The sequence below is a fragment of the Suncus etruscus genome, chromosome 5, assembly GCF_024139225.1.
Source record: "Suncus etruscus isolate mSunEtr1 chromosome 5, mSunEtr1.pri.cur, whole genome shotgun sequence".
In the NCBI taxonomy this organism is placed as follows: Eukaryota; Metazoa; Chordata; class Mammalia; order Eulipotyphla; family Soricidae; genus Suncus; species Suncus etruscus.
In genome coordinates this window covers 152,780,968-152,802,472 of record NC_064852.1, presented here as the reverse complement: position 1 = coordinate 152,802,472, position 21,505 = coordinate 152,780,968, and the positions used below count along the sequence as shown (strand labels likewise).

Here is a 21,505-nt window from a genome sequence, read left to right as displayed (position 1 = left end):
CTCATTCCTCACCCAATAAAAAGAGAGGAATGACTATCACCTCTCATATTGTTATAGAGTATACAACGCACAGTAACATGCAAAGCCTCTTGCCCCACTAGAGGAGAGAGCCTAGACTCAGAGTCCCCAAAAAAGCAAACACGACACAGAGTAAGTAAAGATGCTACAGTAATTTGGGAAGTGGAAGGAGGAGGGGTGCCATGGGGGAGTCATCACAAAGAACTCTTGTAGGAAGGGTGGAATTTGAATTATGAAAAAAAGCTGAAAACTTCCCAATGTGGGAGGAGCTTTCTGGAAATGAGAAAGGCACCAAAATGGGAAGGGCACATTTCAGAGACAGCATGGGTAGATATAGGAAAAGGAGCTAGACTGGAAGATAGAGAAGCCACAGGCTTCCCACTAGCAATCAGTAGGGAAAAGCACCATCAGAGAGCACCACACTCTCAGGAGTGACCTCTGAACACAGAGCAGTATGTAGTATGTCCTGAGCAAAGCTGGGTGTGGCAAAAAAAGAAAAAAAAAAAAAAAGAAAACCTAAAATTTTAAAAAGTGTTAAGTAGCAGTAGCTTAAGATTATGGTAATTTTGTTGTTGTTGTTGTTGTTGTTGTTGTTAGGCCATACCCGGTGATGCTCAGGGATTACTCCTGGTTATGCACTCAAAAATTGCTCCTGGCTTGGGGGACCATATGGGACCATATAGGAGATAGAACCACAGTCCGTCCTAGGTTAGCCACTTGCAAGGCAAATGCCCTACCGCTGCATCATCACTCTGCATCCTATTTTTTTTTAATTTAATAGTATATTCCCTAAAAAGCATGCAGAAATGGATGAATATTTTCCTCCTGTACCATATGTTATATAGACAGCAATCCCAAGCAATATTATACTAACCACACTTAGGAAAGTGGGGCCACTCTAGTCTGGGCTCCCAGAAAAGGCAGCTTTACCTATCTTTACAGGCAAGTCAAAAGAATCAATAAAGAAAAAGGTACAATGCTTGTCAAAAAAAAACAAACTGTGGTTCATGCTAATGTAATCCATACATCCAATAGACGAATCAAAGTCTAACAGTTTTCACCATTACAAGGTTGATCATTTCAACCTAAAAGTACTTAGTAGGTGGAACCGAAGTGTCATGCTTGGAACACACTTCCAGGCACAGTTTCTCTTAGGAAGTGTTTGCTGAATTAGTAAAACAAGTTTCTTTTAATCTGGGGCTGGAGAGATAGTACAGCAGGTAGGGTGCCTGCCTTGCACACAGCCAACTTGGGTTTAATCCCTGAAAGCCCAGATAATCCTTTGAGCACTGCCAGGAGTAATTCCTGAGTGCAGAGTCAGGAGTAATCCCTGAGCATTACCACACACACACACACACACACACACACACACACACACACACACACACGCCTCTTAGTTAAGAAAAAAAATTATTTTTATTAGTAATATATAGAGACAATAGAGATGAATAACTTTGCATGAAAAAAAATTTTACCGGAAAATAAAAATCTTGAGTATTTTCTATCATCATATGAGACCTTACTTAATTTTGGGATGAGGGGCCCACACTAGCAGTGCTCAGTACCACTTCCAGCTCTATGCTTGGGAGTTTTGCCCTGTGACATTCAGAGGACCAGAGCAGTTCCAGGGATCCCCTGGTCCAGCCCATTGAGTCTCTCTAGCCCTCCACATGCAACTTCATAACCAGCTATGGAGCTAGGGCTTTGGGGTGCTTTATAAAGGCAGTACCACAAAGTTGCCCCCATCTTCCTTAAAGAATTCACCTCAATTCCCATGAGAAGTCAGAAAAGGAACCTGAAAAGATAAAAAGTGAATGCCCTTTTACTATACTTTATCAACAAAATTCATCAAAAGGAAGGCAAAAATCTCTTCATACCTGTCACACTGCTGCATGATAGAAATTTCTTTGATTATTTCTTGAAGATCTGACTCAACAGGTACTTGCTTAATTGCCACAACTTGTCCAGATTCCTTATGGATTGCTTTAAATACACTTCCATAAGACCTAAAAGAAACCGAGATCTTTATTTTTCCCCTTTGAAAATCATAATTATTAAGAGAAAAACAGTCTGCATTTTTTATGTTGACTTTTCTGGTGTCAAACACAAATATTGACAAATCAAAGTACATAAATCAATGAAGAATATGAATTACATCTTCATACTACTACTCCAATTACAGATTTACAAAATCAAAGTAACTATTTTTAAAGTGCTATTTTTCTTAGGAATGAAAGAAAAGGACTTACATTTCTGCCCACTCAAATGAACGCAGCTTTAAGAAGATATAAAGGGGAATTAGAAAAATGAAATGCAGATTTAAAAGTTAGGAGAAAAGGCTTAACCTCACTTATGCAAAATTCACCCCAGAATATCCAAACCCCATCCCTGTTCTGACTAAGAGAGAGTAACTTCGACTCTAGGTCTGGCCCAGGTCCTAGGCAGAGCCAAGGCTCTAAGATTCCTTCCTCCACCCTCATCCCTCAAGGGCAGAGGACATGCTAGGGGTAAATGACCAGCAGGATCTAATGGCCTTTTGTCACAAAACTCTGTGTTGCCACCCTGGAAACTGCAACTTAAGCATGCATGTGCTCTAACAACAAAAACAAAGAGAATGGAAACCATTAATTCTGTGGGATGAACGAGGAGCTGAAATTAAAGCCTGCTATTATACATTGGGGCCAGAGAGACAGCAGGGAGGTCGCTTGCCTAGCACATGACAGACCTGGGTTCTATCATCAGTACCCTATATGGTTCCCCAACACCACTAGGAGTAAGCCCTGAGCACTGCCCAAAACAAACAAACAAACAAACAAAAATCTTGTCAAACTATCTGTTCTGATTGTCATAAGCTAAGCTTCAACTTTTAACATGCATCATCAAATTTAAGCCTATTATTGGGCCAAAAAATTATTTGTTACTGTTTTAAAAGTTAAAAAAGCAGAGATTCTGGTACTGGGACCACCAGCAAGGCCAGAACTCAAACATATTCTGGAAGAGAGGGGAGCAGAGGGAAGGAGAGGAGAGGAGAGGAGAGGAGAGGAGAGGAGAGGAGAGGAGAGGAGAGGAGAGGAGAGGAGAGGAGAGGAGAGGAGAGGAGAGGAGAGGAGAGGAGAGGAGAGGAGAGGAGAGGAGAGGAGAGGAGAGGAGAGGAGAGGAGAGGAGAGGAGAGGAGAGGAGAGGAGAGGAGAGGAGAGGAGAGGAGAGGAGAGGAGAGGAGAGGAGAGGAGAGGAGAGGAGAGGAGAGGAGAGGAGAGGAGAGGAGAGGGAAGAAGATGAGAGGAGAGGGCCTAGCTGGAGGAGAGAGAAGGGGAGGAGAAGGGAAGAGAAAACAGGAGAGGAAAGGGCAAGGGAGAAGAGGGAAGGAGAAAGGGAAAGGAAGGGAGAGGAGAAAGGAGGGGAGGAGAGAGTAGTGAAGGAAAGGGGAAAGGAGGGAAGGGGAAAAGAGAAGAGGAAGAGACAGAAGGGGAGGGGAAGAGGAAGAAAAGGGAGTGGAAAGAAATGGGTAGAAAGGGGGAGCAAAGGGGAGCAAGGGGGAAAGGGGAAGGGAAGGGAGAAAAATTGAAGGAAGAGAAGGGGAGAAGGGGGAAAAGGGTGAAGGAAAGGGGAGGGGAAGAGGGGAAGGGAAAGGAGAGGAGAGGAGAGAATAAGAGAAGGGAAAAGGAAGGGGGAGAAGGGGAGGGGAAAGGAGAGGAGAGGGGAAAGGAAGGGGAGAGAAGGGGAGGGGAGAGGAGAGGAGAGGTGAGGAAAGGGGAAGGAAGGGGAGGGGAAAGGGAGGGGAAGAGAAGGGAGAGGAGGGGGAAGGAGGGGAGGGGAGAGAGGGGAGGGGGAAGGAGGGAAGGAAGAAAAGGAAAGGGGAGGGGAGAGAGGCCCAGTGGTGGAGGCTGAAAAGGACATACCAGATTTTCATTGTGGCTTCCCTCCTTTGAGATAGTACAAACCATCTTTCTGGGTGCATTGGTGAGAGCATTTCAGATTCCTGAGGTAACCCCATCCCACAGCACCTGGCACATCCCTTCTCCCTTCCTGACCACCCCTATTACCGACTGAGTAGGTTGTTTTCATGCTGTGATCTTTATTATCAAATTGCATAGGTCATGATCAGAAACATAACCTGGAGAATCTTTGCAAGGCTGAGTTTGGTGTTGAGGAATTTTTCTTTTTTTCTTTATGTGAACATTGTGATTGATTCAATTTGATTTGATTGTGCTACCACTGATGTATGGCAGGGGACAGAATTTGGGAGTATAAGATCCCATCTCTTCAAATGATTGCTCAGTGGACTATTAAAAAATACCCCTTAAAATGAATATTATAAGAAAATAATGTGTAAGTATGATTCATTATATGCTTACATATTGAATCAAATGTATTGACTAAAGAAGTTCCCAAAATTACTTGGTGTACAATCCTCTTTAAAAGAAAGTAAAAATCACTCAGCACACTCCTGAAAGTCAACCTCTTTTATTGTCTTTTGTTTTTTTTTTTTTTTTTTGGGGGGGGGCACACCCAGCAGTGCTCAGGGGTTACTCCTGATTCTGCACACAGGAATTATTTCTGGTGGGCTTGGGGGACCATATAGGATGCCAGAGATGTAACCCCAGTTGACTACATGCAGGGCAAGAGCCTTCCCTGATGCACTGGCTCCAATCAAGATAGCATGGAGGTAGAGTGTTTGCCTTGCATGCACATGTAAGTCCTGACATCCCATATGGTCCCCAAGCCTGCCAGGATCGATTGATTTCTGAGCGTAAAGCCAGGAGTAACCCCTGAGCAATGCCAGGTGTGACCCAAAACAAACAAACAAAAAAAAAAACCCTTTTTAAATAAACAAAAAGAAAGTGTCCCCAAATCACCTGAGGCTGCTAACAGCTTCCCTAGTCCCAGCACATTCCCTGCTGGGGGAACAGTACTGCCCACTTTGACTGTCAAGGACACAACTTTTCTACCATTTCTGTTCAATTCTGAAACTTCCTGTGCAACTGTCATGTCAGCTTCCAGCCCTTCCTAATTTTCCCTTAATAAATTGATAATCTTGTTATCTGGCATAAGCATGTTTGGTTACATGCTCTCTTGTATATCATTAACAATGTTCTTCTTTATTCAATAGCATTGAACTTAAAAAATGTCCTTGAATAATAAGGAGCAGGCAGCCTTCTGAAGTGGCCAAGAGTTCCAGGAGACAAAACCCTGACACACCTTCCTGGGTGCCAGTGATAGAAATTTGGCCCTGCCCACCTACCTTGACTCAGACTTTATGTGTGGCCAATTACACCCCAATACCCATAACACCTCATAACCCTGTCAGAAATCCTCATATGTTAATCCAGAAGCATACCTGCATACACGCATACACACACACACACACACACACACACACACACACACACACACACACACACACTTTTCCAGAATAAGTGTTGCTACTTTTGCTTTCTTTTTTTTTGTTTGTTTTTTGTTTTGGGGACCACACCCATTTGATGCTCAGGAGTTACTCCTGGCTAAGTGCTCAGAAATTGTCCCTGGCTTGGGGGGACCATATGGGACGACAGGGGATTGAACCATGGTCTTTCCTTGGCTAGCGCTTGCAAGGCAGACACCTTACCTCTAGCACCGCCTCACCAGCCCCTACTTTTGCTTTCTTTTAAATTTCATTTAAACTACCTTGTTTTTGTTTGTGTGGATCACATGATTGATCTTTACCTACCCAACCATGATACATGAAGCTGCACCTTTTTTTTTTCAGAGTGAAGGAGGCCATGAACCCAATCCCAGTGCCTAATGATGCCAAGCACAGTTCTGGTTGCTCTGTTGCTTAGGACTCTGAGGCCACAGCAGAGTGTGACCCCCAGCAGGTAGCCCATGACCCCCAGCAGATAGAGTGGCATGCGAGCATCATGCTTGTGTCATCTTATGTGTCGTCTCTCCTTTTGTCCATTTTTAAACCATCAATATGATGTCTTGATGTTAAGTTTTGAAGTTCTAAAAATGCTGTATCAGAAATGTGGGTTGATTTACAAGTATTTTATCCCTTTTTTCATGGGTTGTCTATTTTCTTGGTGTCCAGAAAGTCAATATTCTTCATTTCCATTTCCCCACTTTTTAAAGGTTTTTATAAAGCATTTTTTTAAATGTTCATTATTACCTGGAAGTGGGGGGAATGCAGTGTCCACCTTGACCCTGTCCCACTTCCTTCCTTCCACACAAAAGTTCTGGCCTTGGGCAGTAAGATAAGGGAGTCTGAAGAGCTACTCATCCTGTAGAGCTTCATTGGCACAAGACTTGTAAGTTTTTCTCTCCTTCCCGCCAATGCTACAGTTGTTGGAATTAGGGTGCAGAAGAGGGCGTCACATCATCTGGTTGGTGCCCCAGACTCAGCTCCAGAGCCACAGGATTTGGTTGTGGTATTCACACATACATGCTTTCTGGGGCACACACTCCTTTAGGCAAGATACTCACATCCCACTCTGTCTGCTGGGGTTCACGATCTACTGTGGCCTCAGAGTCCCAAGTAATAGAGTAACCAGGACTGTAGTTGGTGCCATCAGGCACTAGGATTGGGTCCATGACCTCATTCACACCTACAAGTCATGGATTTCGCCCCCAGACCCCCCACCCACATCACCTGTTTTAGGTCATCGGCCTCATGCCTTTGGTATGAGCGTTAAAGAACTCCACTTGCCCAGCCTTCTGTTTTCCTCAAAAGATTGTGTAATAGGACGCTCAGTTCCACAATTCATTTGAGTCGATGCTGATCGAGTCTCAAGGTAAGAACCCATCTGTGCTCACATATCTAAGTGTCCCAGTGCTGTGCGTGAAAAGATTCTTCTCTTCCTACACCTGACCCAGGCACCACCACATAGCTCAGGAAACTGTGGGTCCCTTTCTGGGCCCTGCCTGAGTGCCTTCCCTGCCACCACCACTGTCCCAATCACTGCACACTCTCTGAAGTCTGTCTGCTAGCTCTTTTCTCCGGAAGTATCACTGGCACCTGGCATTGCGCACTTTAGAGATGCAGAATGATGGCTGGGTGTTTGTATATTCCAGTATGTCGCTACAAAAAGTTGAGTTTGATTTTCACCACACCAGAAGGTACTGAAGGTGAGCACAGTCCATTTTATATACAGTCTGTGCCTGGGAGCTGCTAACCTTCTCAGGCAAGTGGGAAATATGACTCGGACTTGGATGCATGTTAGGATGTTCATGGACATAAACTAACAAAGGGGAGACCTTTGTTCGTATGGTCATGAATGCAGGGATGTAAGTATTTGTTAGGATGTTCATTGAACACAGGAATGCAGAAGTGTTTTAGTATGTTCATGACCATGGGGGCAGATGTCTGTCCTTACATGCTTGAGTACAGGTGCAGGTGTCTGTTCCTATGTCCATGAGCACAGATGCAGGTGACTGTATGTCTATTAGCATAGGTGTGAGTGTCTGTTGATTTGTTCATGAACATCGGTGCATGTGTCTTTGTTCCTATGTTCATGAGCATGGGTTGCAGGTATCTGTTCATATGTTCCTGAGCGCTAGTACAGGTGTCTGTTCATATGTCCAAGAGCACAGGTACAGGTGTGTTTTCTAGCTAGTGCTTCATTTTCCTCCCTAACTGTAGCCATGGGACTTCTGGGACCCTAGCTCAAGTGGACCCTCCACTGTTTCCCACCCACCAACAGCACGCACTGTCCCAGTACTTGCTATCCTGTCCTGGCATCCTACAGGACAGAACGTAATCTCGCACTGTGGCCTCTATTTGTATTTCTCATAATTTGTTATTTCTCATAACAATATTTTCACGTATCCGGTCATATTTAGCCTTTTTTATAAAAAGAAAAGTCTATTCAGCTCTTTACCCACTTTTTGAAACCAGATTACCTGTTTTCTGTTATTCAGCTGTATATGTTCTTTATGTAATAGATTAAAAAGATGTGATTTACAAATAGTTTCCCCCATTTGGTAGGTTGCCTTTTCATTTTGTTGATGGTGTCCCAGCCATGCTGGTTGGATGGAACCTTGTTAATTTATTTGTTGCTTTTTTTGAGGGGGCCACACCCTGCGGCACTCAGGGGTTACTCCTGGCTATCTGCTCAGAAATAGCTTCAGGCAGGCATGGGAGAACCATATGGGTGATTCGAACCAACCAACTTAGGTCCTGGGTCGGCTGCTTGCAAGGCAAACGCTGCTGTGCTATCTCTCCAGCCCCTTATTTGTTGTTTTAAAAAAAAAAAATCATTGCAAGACAAATGTCCAGGAACTCATGGCCTGTTTCCTTGCTGGAGTCTTAGGGTTTGGGGATTTTGTGTTTCTGTCTTCACCCACAGAGTGAACGCTGGTTTCTGAATGGGGACAGACTAGCCTGGCTCTATCCAGATCTGGTTGTCCAGCCTGCCCAGCTCCCTTCATTGTCTGCCTCTTCTGCACTGTGTGACCCCTTTGTCATAAACCCATGGATCATAGATGGGGGTGTAAATAAATAGGAGTATGGTTGCTTCCAGACTCTGTGTCCAGCTCAACAGATCTACGTATCTATTTCCATACTCAGGTCACACTGTTTTGGATTAAGAGTTGTGGTGAGTGTAACAGCTTGAAATCAGAAAATGTCACACCTCTGGCTTGTCCATTCTTCAGACTGGCTTGGCTGTTCAGGGCCCTCCGTGATTCTATACAATTTTAGGATTCTTTATTCTATTTTTTATTCTATTTTATTTTCTAATAATTCTTATTAGAATTTTAATAAGGGTTAGACTGAATCTGTAGCCTGTTCAGGAAATATGGACATTATTAGTTCTTCTAATCTATGAGCAGGGAATCTGATTATTTGATTTGTCTCAGAAGAAACACTGCAGTATTTCTACCCTTTGAATATTATAAGTCTCTTCAAACAGCATACATTTATCTTTGTATTTGAATTCATCCTAATTGTGTGAGATGACTGAGGTTTTTTGTTTTGGTTTTTGGTTTTTGGGCTACACCCAGTGATGCTCAGGGGTTCTCCTGGCTCTGCGCTCAGAAATCACTCCTGGCTGGCTCAGGAGGTGTGGGGAGGACCATATGGGATACTGGATATCAAATCCAGGTCTTTCCCAAGTCGGTCGTGTGCAAGGTAAATACCCTACTGCTATGTTATCACTCTGGCACCAGACTGAGATTTAATAAAAAATACTTTATATTATTTCTTCTATCTTATCACATATTTTTTTTCTCTTTTTTGCTTTGCTTTTGCTATATAAGCCATTTGGGGTTCTGTTTTATACTTCTTATTATATTTACCAGTTTTCCTATACTTTGCCATTTCCTTCAATGCTCCTCTGTATTCACAATGAAACCTGTTTCACTAGCACCATTCTGAAGTCATACCCAGTTTTTCCTTTTTCCTCACCAAGACACCATTGCTTTAAAAAAAAAAAAAAAAAACTACTCACTTTTCTCCAAAGATGAGTCTCAACATCCTGAAAGATGAAATAAAATCTTCCAATTTATTAGTGAAAATGCTTTATGAAATGAACCAGCAAGCTTCTTGGAAATGATTTTACAGCACAGTTCTTGTTTGTCTCTTACATAAAATTCCCAGCTCTTGAAAAGACTAATACTAAACCTAGCAAAATTTTTATCTTTACAAATCCACAATGACTTCTATAGAATATATTAATTTTAACTACTATATAAGAAAATATCCTCTATTGAAAGATTAGGATGATAGCATAATTTCAATGATCAATTTAGTACCTTAATGGAGCTTTCATAACTTTTGTACTTACCCTTCTCCAAGCTTCTCCAATACATCAAACACTTCTTCAGGCTGCTTAGTCAAACTGTCTTCACTCAGCTTTTTTAGTTTACTGTTCAAAAACAAAATCACAAAGAAACATTGTTCTTAAAGCCTTTTATAAACTCATTTACTTTTAATATGCAATAGACTCATTCAGACAGTTTTAAAATTAAACACGGAGGCAGGAGTACAGCTGGTAGAGCTCTTGTATTGCATGTGGCCAATCAGGGTTTAATCTCTGGTACCCCATAAAGTCTCTCAAGTACTACCAAGAGGAGTGAACCCTGAGCAGTTAGGTGTGCTCCAGGCTCTAGCATCTTTGTTTTCTCACTAATTTATTGTCCATTGTTTATAGACATCTAAGTTATCATTTGTTATTACAACCAATGTTCCCATAACTTATACACATATCAATTCCCACACGTGCCAGCATATCTACAGGAGAAATTTCCAGAAGTGAAGCTGCTAGAGCAAGAGACTATACATACATACTCATTCGTATACACTTAAATTTGCATGCAAGTTATTTGCAAATATATTAAAATGTGCACATAAGCGAATGTATACATATTCATTAACATGTATATAAGAGTGATAGTCATAGTATAAATGCATCATAATCTAAATAAAATCACTGCAATTATATAGTAGTTATTAAAAATAGTTACTGGGATGCTTTATATGCTGTGATTATGTAATAAAATATGAAAGCTGCTGAAACACTATATGGCGGATACCAAATCGTGAATAACTTTGTAATTTCATAGAAACTAATTAAAATAAAAAATTAAATAATAATAAAATAAAATATGAATGCACAGTGACATACTAACAAACTGCCCTGCAAAAATTGCACTAGCAAAGCAGTAGGGCGTTTGCCTTGCACACAGCTGATCCAGGACGAACCTGATTCAATCCCAGGCATCCCATATGGGCCCCCCCAAGCCAGGAGTAACCCCTGACTTCACCAGGTGTGGCCCAAAACAAAACAAAACAAAAAAGCATGAATTTATCCCCCCACAAATGATAGCTGAAAGAACCTTCCTGAACACATGAATACAGCATATCTAACAACAGGCACCAAATACCCAGATTTGGGTACCCAGATTTGGATTAATGGTAAGGTGAAGCATAGTACTTCAGAATAGATTTAATGTGCATTTGTCTCATGCAAGTGAGGCTGATACATAATACATGTTAATACATAATACATATTTAAAATATGGTACAATATTGGGGTGGAGAGATAGCATGGAGGTAAGGTGTTTGCCTTTCATGCAGAAGGATGGTGGTTCGAATCCCGGCATCCCCTGTGGTCCCCAGAGCCTGCCAGGGCTGATTTCTGAGCATAGAGATGGAGTAACCCCTGAGCGCTGCCGGGTGTGACCCCCCCAATATATATATATATATAAATATATATATGGTACAATATTAAAATACCACATATTTTAATGTGACAATAAAATTATACCAAGTATTCCTGTTATTTGCCTATTTTTCTACTGTTTTATTAGTATGCATGTGAAATTAGCTTTTTTAAGGTTGTAAATGTTTTCACTTACATCTTGACTTCTCTTACATATGGGTTTTCAGTTTTATGGTCTATTTTATTTGCTATATACAAATGTTTGGGGAGGGTTAATTTGACTTTTTCTTTTATTAAAAAATATATGTGGAATGTCATCTAGCTCAACTTCTGGAAAGCAATCTGAGGATTTCTTGAAAAAGTAGGAACAGAATTCCTGGATGCCCGTAGTATACCACTTATTGTATCTATCCATAAATTACAAAAACACTAATCCCGAAGTATGCACACCTAAGTTCATCACCAGACTTAGTATAATAATCAAGATTGGAAACAACCCAAAAGCCCAACTATGGATCAATGAATCAAGAAATTGTGGGGTCTGTGTGTTTATGTATATGTGTACATATATAATATATATATATATATATATATATATATATATATATATATATATATATATATATATGAAATGGAATACCATTCAGCTGTAAGAAAGGGCAGCTCAAGTAATTACCCATTACATGGCTGGAACTAGAGAACATCATGTAGAGTGAAGTCAGTCAGTAGAAGGCGAACAGAGCTATAGTGTAGTAGTCATGTGCCTTGCAACCGTTTACCCAGATTCAATCCCCTGCATCCCCTATGGTACCATCAGGAGTAGTTCCTGAGTGCAGAAGCAGGTTTAACCCCTGAGCATTGCTTAGTGAGGCCCAGAAACAAAAAGAAAAAAAGAAAAAGAACAGAAATGACACAAAATGATCTCTCTCACATGTGGAACCCCAATACAAAATAAAGGAGCAACAAATGGCTGAAGGCAACAAAACTGAAGATCTGGTCCACAGAACTCCATCCCACAGCTTATGGGATGGAGGGATGGAGATGGAACAGGAGGGACATTGGGCACGGTGGTGGAGAGAGAGAATACCCTGGTGGTGGGTGTGCTGTGGTGTTGAAAGGATGTGTACATAAAACTACCATAAAAGTCTGATAAATCACAGTATCATGATAAAGATTCAGAAAAATAAACACCCACCTGTAGAGCAGATCAGCTGGAAGCAAGAAACGAGAGAGATTTGGTGTATTTGGTGGAGCAAAAATAATTTAGTATGAAATTTCTTTTTTTTTTTAAATAATTTTTATTGTGATCAAAGTGATTGAAACTTCTTATATAAAGAACCAAAGGATGGGGCCGGAGCAGTGGTGCAAGCAGTAGAGCATCTGCCTTGCACGCGCTAACCTAGGAGGGACTGTGGTTCGATCCCTCGGCATCCCATATGGTCCCCAAGCTAGGAGCGATTCCTGAGCATATAGCCAGGAGTAACTCCTAAATATCACCAGGTGTGGCCCAAAAGCCAAAAAAAAAAAAAAAAAAAAAAAGAATCAAAGGAAAAATTTTAGATAAAGAACCAAAACTGCTCTTTCCCTCCTGGGAGCCGGGAGTTTTTGCCAGCATGGGGTTGGCAGGCCTTCGCCATACCAAAGGCCTTTTTAACCAGGCCTAGGAGGGATGTGGGGCTTGGGTCACCCCAGCACCCTTCCACCTCCTTCCTCCGGAACTCCAGGGCTTCCCCTAGACCACCTGCCCAGGCAAGTCAGTGAGGTGGGTCCCAACAAGAAGCTTAAAGGGTACCTCAAGCTTTCCCCATTTCCCACCCAGCTCCAGAGGGAGGGTTTGGGTGGGAGCTTTGAACTTCCAGGCTTTCAGCTCTTGAAGGATCTCTTTCTTTCCTGGGAGCCAGGAGTTTTTGCCAGCATGGGGAATGGCAGCACAAGAGGCTCTGGCTTCAGAAAGTCGCAGGCAACTTTCCTTACTAACCCTGTCCATTGTAAAACCGCGCAGGGGAGCTACACAAATATTTGGATATCACTGGGTTTAATCTGTTTGTCATTTTCAGAACGCCGTCCAGAAGCTCATTTTATTCCTTTATTCCCTCACCCCCACCTCTTATTACCCCACATTTAACCTTTTTTTTTTTTTTGTACTAGTGATTTTTGTTTTGGCCATGGTGGACTGCATATCTTTCACAGTAATGTTTTAGAGGGAGTCGGAAGCTTCAGCAGGCAACACGGGAACGACATGGCTCCATGCGGTAGGCTTTTTGGCCAAGCTTAGGGGAAGATGCAGCCTCAGCTGCCCCCCCCCCACAGCCTTCGCTCTCCTTGCTCCCGGTTCCCAGGGTCCCAACAAGTGGGTTCCAGCGAGGAGCAGTTTAAAGCAAACCCCAGTCTTCCCTATTCCTGCATGGGGCAGGAAGGGGACTGGTAAACTTCCAGCTTCCAGCAATTAGGAAGCAAACGCCTCTCAGGGAGTCTCCATGTGCTGCTCTTCACTCTTTATGAAGCAGATTAATCCTCTTATATAGTGACAATTTTGCCCACTGGTTTTTTTATTTGTTTATTTGCTTTTTCCCCTTTGAGATCTGTTTTATAAGTAATACTGGTAGAAGAGCATCTCTGTGTAGAATTCATGTTTGAACCAAGTTATGGGGAATGTTGGAACTGATCCGTCGACCCCCAGATGCACCAACAATATCTTGTGGCATTGTTTCTCTTTTGCACAGGCACGTTAAAATGGGAAAATAATACATATTCAAACAAGTTCTTATCTAATAGAGATGGGAACACAAATGTGGTAATGCAGTTAGGTCTTATACCCTGAACATTGGCATAATGATTTGGCTTAGGCCTCAGAAGAATCGGCATCGCCCACACACACCTGAACAATAGATACCATCTATGGAAACAACCACAATCATCTATAACATTACCAGGATACAAACCTCTACCATGAAAGACCTACCACTACTCTGGCATTGACTTACTCCAAAGAGTGCTCTCAACACCCAGACAACTCAGCAACAACCTGCTTGCAGGGCAGATCTCTCCGTATCTAAGGTGTGCTGAAACTAGAGGATGCTCCACATCAGCCTGACTTCAATGAAAGAAATGCAGAGAATCCAGAATCTTTAAATATAAGAACCTGATACCAACAAAAGCTAAACTGTGAAAAAGTTTCACCTGGACCACGGAGAATGACACAGGTTGGACAGACTGGTATGCCTGGAGTCCAGAGTCGGTCTTATGCCAAGAAAGTTCTGGGATGAGGCCTTCTTGTAATCAGACTAAAGATTTTTTTCCTGTTTTCCCCATATTTTTCTGGGCCTATGCAAACAACATTGTTTGCAATGATTTGCAGTGATTGCCACTGTCACACCTTTACTATTGTATTTTTTTTAACACTTATCCTTTAAGAAAAAGAAAGTTACTGAACTTAAAAACGAATAACTGTAGTAGAATGCCTGTCTTGAATACAGGCAGGGGATGGGAAGGGGGGAGGGGCACTGGGAGGGGGAATGTTACACTGGTGAAGGAAGATGTTCTGTTTGTGACTATAATCCAACTATAATCCTGTTTGTAATCATGATGCTTAAATAAAAAAAAAAATAAAAAAAGAACCAAAACCAGTTTAGTATTATTAAAACAAAAGTATCAGGGCCAAAGAGATAGCACAGTGGTTGGGTGTTTGTCTTGCATGTAGCCGACCTGGGAGGGACCCAGTTCGATTCCTGGAATCCCATATGGTCCTCCAGCCTGCCAGGAGTGATTTCTGAGTGCAGAACCAAGAGTAACCCTGAGTACCACTAGGTGTGGCCCAACAGCCAATCAATCAACAAATAAAGGTTTTAAAAAATAAAATAAAAGTACCATAAATTAAAAATAACCCAGATGGGTTAAGAATAAACCATATACCATACAACCTGGTAAGGAACTGTTACCAAAGATGGTTTTCCTGCAGTGTAGAGAAGGGATTTCCAGCAAGAAAACTAGAAAATGGGAATCAGAAGCTGATTCAGATGAAGCGAGCACAAATATAGCAAGGCAGTGGAAGCAAGTTGTTTGGCAGGTCCAAGAATGCACCATAGAATAGTTGTGACAACCACAGAACAATGAGGACGGAAGGTTTAAAGCTACTGGCCGAGGCATGGCTGAGAGCAGAGAGGGAAGTGAGAAGGAAGGAGATGAAGAGAGAGGGGAACAAAGCACCACCAAGTCCTACAGTTTGGGACCACTGCTCCCTCCAGCAGCCCATCTGCTCTCACTCAACAAGCAAGGCCTGGGCCTTACACACTGAGGAAGCACCCGCTCTAGTCCACATGGCATCTTTCTCAACATGTGCAGCAACTGCGAGGCTCTTAACTTAATGCAGGCAAAGAAGGGGGGGCGGGGGGAGTGAAAACACATGATTTGTCTTGGTAAATGTTCACATTCTGTGTCATTTTGTCTCTATTTCCTCTTTCTTTTCTGCTATTGTCAATGAAATCTGATTATTTCAGTTATGGTTTAATTTTAAATAATTTTTATACTGTCTACTCTTAAAACTTACTGTTTGGAGGAGAAAAAAAATACAAACAATCGCTAATTAAGACCCCAAGCTAAAATTCACAACACATTTTCCTCTTTTACTGCCCTGGCAGACATGGCGTAATGAGTCTCCTCTCATCTATGTCTGACATATGCAATGGCCTCTAAGCTCCACAGAGGCAACTCATCGTGGTGCTGATGTTTGAATCAGAGTTGTGTAGAGGTGTCCCCAGCACATGTCCTTCCCCAGATCTGTGCTCCATGGAGAGGGCAGGCCCAACACACACACACACACACACACACACACACACACACAGCCACACACAGCTACACCTAGGACTATCTTTGTAAGATGAAGTCAGTGGCTAATACAGTTTGACTTTTCTATCACCTGGCTCTCCATCTCGTAAGGTGGGAAGAAGATGAGGACCCATCCAGCCAATGCAAGACAGGTGTGTGTGTGTGTGTGTGTGTGTGTGTGTGTGTGTGTGTTTATACATGTGAATGCATGTGCATGAGTTAGTGTGTGAGTGTGTGTATAAGTGTGTGTGAGAGTGAGTAGTCTTATCCCACATTGTTTTTTAAAACAGTAACGTCCCTTTTTCCTCAGCAACATAAAATTTTCCAACATGCCCACACCTCAGTGGCTTCTTCAACTTTTCCCTAATCTCTAAGTTTGTTTATCTCACTTCTGTGTTTCCTGTTGAATGTAAGAATGTCTTTTCCTCCCAAGACCTCAATACTAAGTTTTCTAGTGGAGTCTGGGGAAGGATAAACCTTTTGCGATAGACTAGTCTATGGTTCTCCAATTCACCCTAATAGTTCAGTTTCAAGAATAAGTAACATTTAATAGATTTTGCTGGGGCCAAGGAGATGGTACAATGAGCAGGGCATCTGTCTTGCATAAGCAAATTTCATAATGAGAAAGAGCTGAAAAAAAGATGCAGGATTGGGAGTTGATTCTGATCCTTACAATTCAAAAGTCTGGCAATAAGGATTCAGCCACACAAAGTTAAAAATAGAAAAACTGGTCAGCTACATGCAAAAAAAAAGTGAACTTTTTAGCACTGTGCACAAAAGTCAAATAAAAGTGAATTAAATGCCTTGATATCATACCTGAAACCATAAGGTACATAGAGGAAAACACCATGACATTGAGACTAAAGGCATGAAACACCAGTGGTTAACCAAGTGGAAGCAAAGATAAAACAAATGGGACTACATTAAATTAAGAAGTTCTCAAAGGAAACAGTGACTAGTATACAAAGACTTCCTACAGAATGGGAGAAACCATTCACTCAATACCCATCTAATAATAATATCATAATATCTAAGATACATAAGGCACTGTTAGAGAATAGCAAGAAAAAAACATTGAAGCCCATCCAAAAATGCTACAGAGATGAACAGAAATTTCCTCAAAGAAGACTCATAGATGGCCAACAGGCACATGACAAAATGCTCCACTGTATTAATCATCAGGAAAATGCAAATTGAACAAACGAGATACCATCTCATGCCACAGAAACTGGCACATATCACAAAGAACAAGAACAACCAGTGCTGGCATGGATGTCGAGAGAAAGAGATTTTCATTCACTGCTGGTGGGAATGTAGACTGATGCAGCCATTTTGGAAAACAATGTGGATATTCCGCACACGAAAAAAAAAATCTAGAAATTGAGCTTCCATATGACCCAGCAATACTGTTTCTAGGAATATACCCTAGGAGCCCAAAAACACAATGTAGAAAATCCCTCCACATCCCTATTCGCAATAACCAGAATCTGGACACAACCTAAGTGCCTAAGAACAGATGAGTGGATTTAAAAAATAAATAAATAAATAAATAAATAAATAAATAAATAAATAAATAAATAAATAAAGGTACATCTACACAATGGAATACTATACAGTTGTTGGGAAAAATTTCATGAAGTCACGAAATTTGCTTATACATGGATGGATATAGAGTATCATGCTGAGAGAAATCAGTCAGATAAAGAGGAATTTGTGAAATATTTTAAAAAATAATAGTAGGTTAATAATATCCAAAGACAATAGAGTCGAGGGCCGGGAAGATCAGTCCATGTAATAAGCTTGCCACAAAGAGTGGGGAGTGCAATGAGGGTAGAAAAGGGACCACTATGACTCTGGACAAGAATTGGGTGCCGAGAAGAAGGAAAATGATATGTATAATACCCCTTCAGTAATCATATTGCAGAACACAGTGGCTAAAAGGGAAAAAGGAAGAGAGAAAAAGAAGAAAAATATATGCCACAGATAGATGCAGGCTGGGGGGGGGGGGGGGTAGCAAGAAGAAAACTGGCGACACTTAAATGTACTGGTGAAGCCATACACTGTATGACTAAAACTCAATCATGAACTACTTTGTGTAACTCACAGTGATTCGGGTAAATTATTTATTTAAAAAAATGAGAATGACAGGAAAAAATCTTTCCAGAGTTATTCTGCACAAACACTGCCTTGTACAAGATAAATGTCCCCGCAGAGGGGCTTTAGAACACCTCCACCTCATCCCCATGACCCACATCTCAACTGCAGCGAACTCTTCTCGCAGGCTGCGAGTTTTCACATTAACCACACACAAGTAGGATATGAAAAAGCATCACGTGACAGTGATGTGAAAAAGCAAAGGGTATGAAGCTCTTCGCCCACAGAGAAGGCAGGCAGTGGGAGTGCAGGAAGGGAGAGGGGTGCTCACAGTAGCAGGAAGATGGGCTCTGCTCAGGCCACTCACCCTTCTGACATGATCCCTTTCTCTGCCTTTGAAGAACACCCTTCAAGCCTGCTCTGGGAAATCTTCAGAGAACTATCCCCCTTCCCTCTGCCCCTGTCCCAACCCACTCCCCCCAATTCAGCAGCTAGTCCCAAAGTCAACAGCACTTGGCACACTGTGGCCCCAACCTTTCTTACATGGGTCCAAGAGTGCATGACAAAGTTAATCCATCAAATGACAGTCCATCAAAATATGGACGGCCTGATCCAGGTGAAACCTATCCCACACCTGAACTCTCATGACTGTTTAGTAAAGCTCCATGCAATAAATTCATGGGGAGGGGGGAAGGTGCTAGAGCCTGGAGAGCTGAAAAGTTCAAAGAAACTGTCATGTACCCAGTGCACCTAAGGAAAAAATGTGAACAAGACTGGAATGGTAGTATTGCAAGGAGGACACTGATTTTGCATTCCCGGTATCCCATATGGTCCCCTGAGCACGGTCAGGAGGAATTCTTTAGCACAGAGCCAGGAATAACCCCTGAACACTTCTGGGTGTGGCCCAAAAACCAAAAGAATAAAAGTCAAAGTAAAAAAAAATTACCAAAAATTGAACTTCCCGTCTAAATTATTAGGGCTCATGATCTAACACGCTTTACTCTCCACAAATTAAATGCACATGTGGTAGAAGTTGATCTAGAAGCCAAAAGCATCCACTCAAGGGCGCTGATTATAACAGCCGAAGGATGCCCCAAATCTCAGAGTTACAAAGTGACTCAATTTACCCTAGAGTTCAAAAAAGTACAAATGCTAAGTGAACAACTGTGACAAAGATCCCTGGCACTCCAGTCCCTGCTGCAGTGACCCTGAGCTGCTGGTCCCCCAGGGTTAGAGACAAAAGGCACAGACAGAATACCATCAACACCTTCCCCTTCCCGGCCAGCTTCCTATGTATTTCCTGGGTAAAATCCTCCTCTAAATGCATCAGCTACCTCCCTTACTTGGGGTGCAAAGCAGTAATACAGACAGCAAGAAGAGAGTAGGGGCCCCCAATTGAGGGGAGTAGGATTAGAACCTGTGGCAGCACCACTAAGCAGAAGCTGGCAGAAGGGAAAGGTTGAGCAGAATGTGGCAGAAGAGAAAGGTGCATCCAGAACAGACAGGTTTCAAGACAAGCAAATCAGCCACATGTCCTTTGGGAGGTTGGAAACACTAAATACAAAGATTCCACACCTCAGAGGTGTGTCACTCTGACCAAAGGGTGAAATCATAAGAGAAATATAGAAAGGAAAAGAAATATATTAAAGAAAATGTTAAAGAAGAGGAGGATGACGGAAAGCATAAAATGCACTATTCTGAGTGGAAGAAGATCCGGTAAGCTAGCCAAAGGAGAGTCAACAAGCTCTTGAGGAGAAAACTTCGAGAACGAGAGATCCACAATTAAAAGCAGAGGTATTTGGTTTCTGGGTGAGGATCCACCACCTGACTTCTGACAGCATATCATCAGACACAGGCTGCCTGAGCCAGAATGAAGTCTGAGGAACAGAAATCTCCAAGTTAGGAACAGGGAACAAAAATGGGCTTACAGAAGTCATAACAGGTATAAAAATGGTCACGCTCAAAAGTCAGACAGAAACTAGCAGGGAAGAGAGTAAAATTTTCTCTTTCTGAGCTAGGGGCAAAAATAATCAACAGGAACAATATTGAATAAAGTTTACAGTGATCGTCCACGGTAGCTTTTCCAACAGCTATAAAATTTCCACCAGCTCTGCAAAGTCAAGGCGGTCACCAAAAAACCAACAGAAGCAAAGTTGCCTATAAGGAGTTAGACTGTGGCTCACAGGTAGAACAGCTGGCTTGCAAGAGTGAGGCCCTAAGTTCAATTCTCCACACTGACAAAACAGGAAAAGAGAGAGGGAGAGCTAAATATAGACCAAATAGGGCCAGGAGAAATTAGGGAGGAACCTCAGGCTGATTCAGCAGCAATGGCTTCCTCCAAAGTCACCCACCAGGATGCGAATAAGACTCAGAGAAATTGCACAGCCTCACATGTGCTAACCAGGGTTCCATTCCCCAGCACCCAAAATGATGCCCCATGCCCTATCAGGAGTTATCCGTAGGTACTGAGCCAGAAATAAGACCCAAGCACAGCATAGTGTGGCCCAAATCCCCCTGGATCCTGTGTGCTTCCCCACTCCAAATAAAACCAGGATGCATCTCCCACTCATGTGGAAGCAGCAGCCGGGTCACAGAGACCAGAGTCCTCCACCTTCCTTCCCATTTCCAGCTCAGGCAACATGCAAGCTGGCAGACCCAGTGACTTCTGCTAAGCCCATCTCTTCTGAGAGACACAGAGCCCCAAGAAAGTAGCATGCAGAGAGCTTGACTACTCCCCAGGATACAATGAGGCACACTGGCACTGTCCCACTTGTGTGACCCTCTCCATCAACCTCTCCACAGCCCAAACCTTCCTTCTACTCATTGGCTCCTGGGCCAGCACCTGCCTGTTTCCTTCCCCAGGAAGCTACCTGGTCCAACGAAGCCATGACGAAGCGTGTCAGTGTGATCATTGAGCATGTGTCCTTTGGCTTCTTTCTTTCACCATCACTTCCAGATTCATCCCAGGGGTAGCACAGATCCCAATTCTAGTTCCCTCACTATCAACGCTGAACAGTGAACCAATTTTGTTCATCTCGTTGGATTGCTTCCCTTGTTGAGCACTTGCAGAGGACGCCCATGAGTAAGACTTGTGACAAGTATCAGCAGTCCCTCCTCTCCCTTTGCTCAGAAACGGTCTACGCTGAGGCCCAAAGTCTTCACTGTACCATTTCACCTTCTCATCCACCGAAATTCCAGCAACTACACACATTCCTCTGGGGGTCTGCACAGGTGTATCCATGTACAACTGCATACTCCTGAGGCCAGTCAAGTTGTATCTGGTTGCGGCTTTGTTTACATTTCCCTGATGACTAGTGATATACAACATCTACCTTCCTATGTGCTTTTGTTCCATTCTCTCTCTTTGAAAAAGCCTCTATTAGAGTCTTTTGGCCATTTTTCATTCGGGTTGCTGGCTTAGGCTAAAAAACTTC

General features: G+C 42.5%; 1 protein-coding gene across 1 annotated transcript in view; it reads right to left on the bottom strand.

The window, feature by feature from the left end:
- Positions 1 to 21,505, bottom strand: part of STK3 (serine/threonine kinase 3) — a 219,325-nt gene that overhangs the window by 183,878 nt on the left and 13,942 nt on the right. The window contains exons 2-3 of the mRNA XM_049773897.1: positions 9,777 to 9,857; positions 1,896 to 2,024 (exon numbers count right to left, since the gene is read on the bottom strand). Of these exons, the coding sequence (XP_049629854.1) occupies positions 1,896 to 2,024; positions 9,777 to 9,857 (210 nt within the window). The remainder of the gene's footprint in view (positions 1 to 1,895; positions 2,025 to 9,776; positions 9,858 to 21,505) is intronic.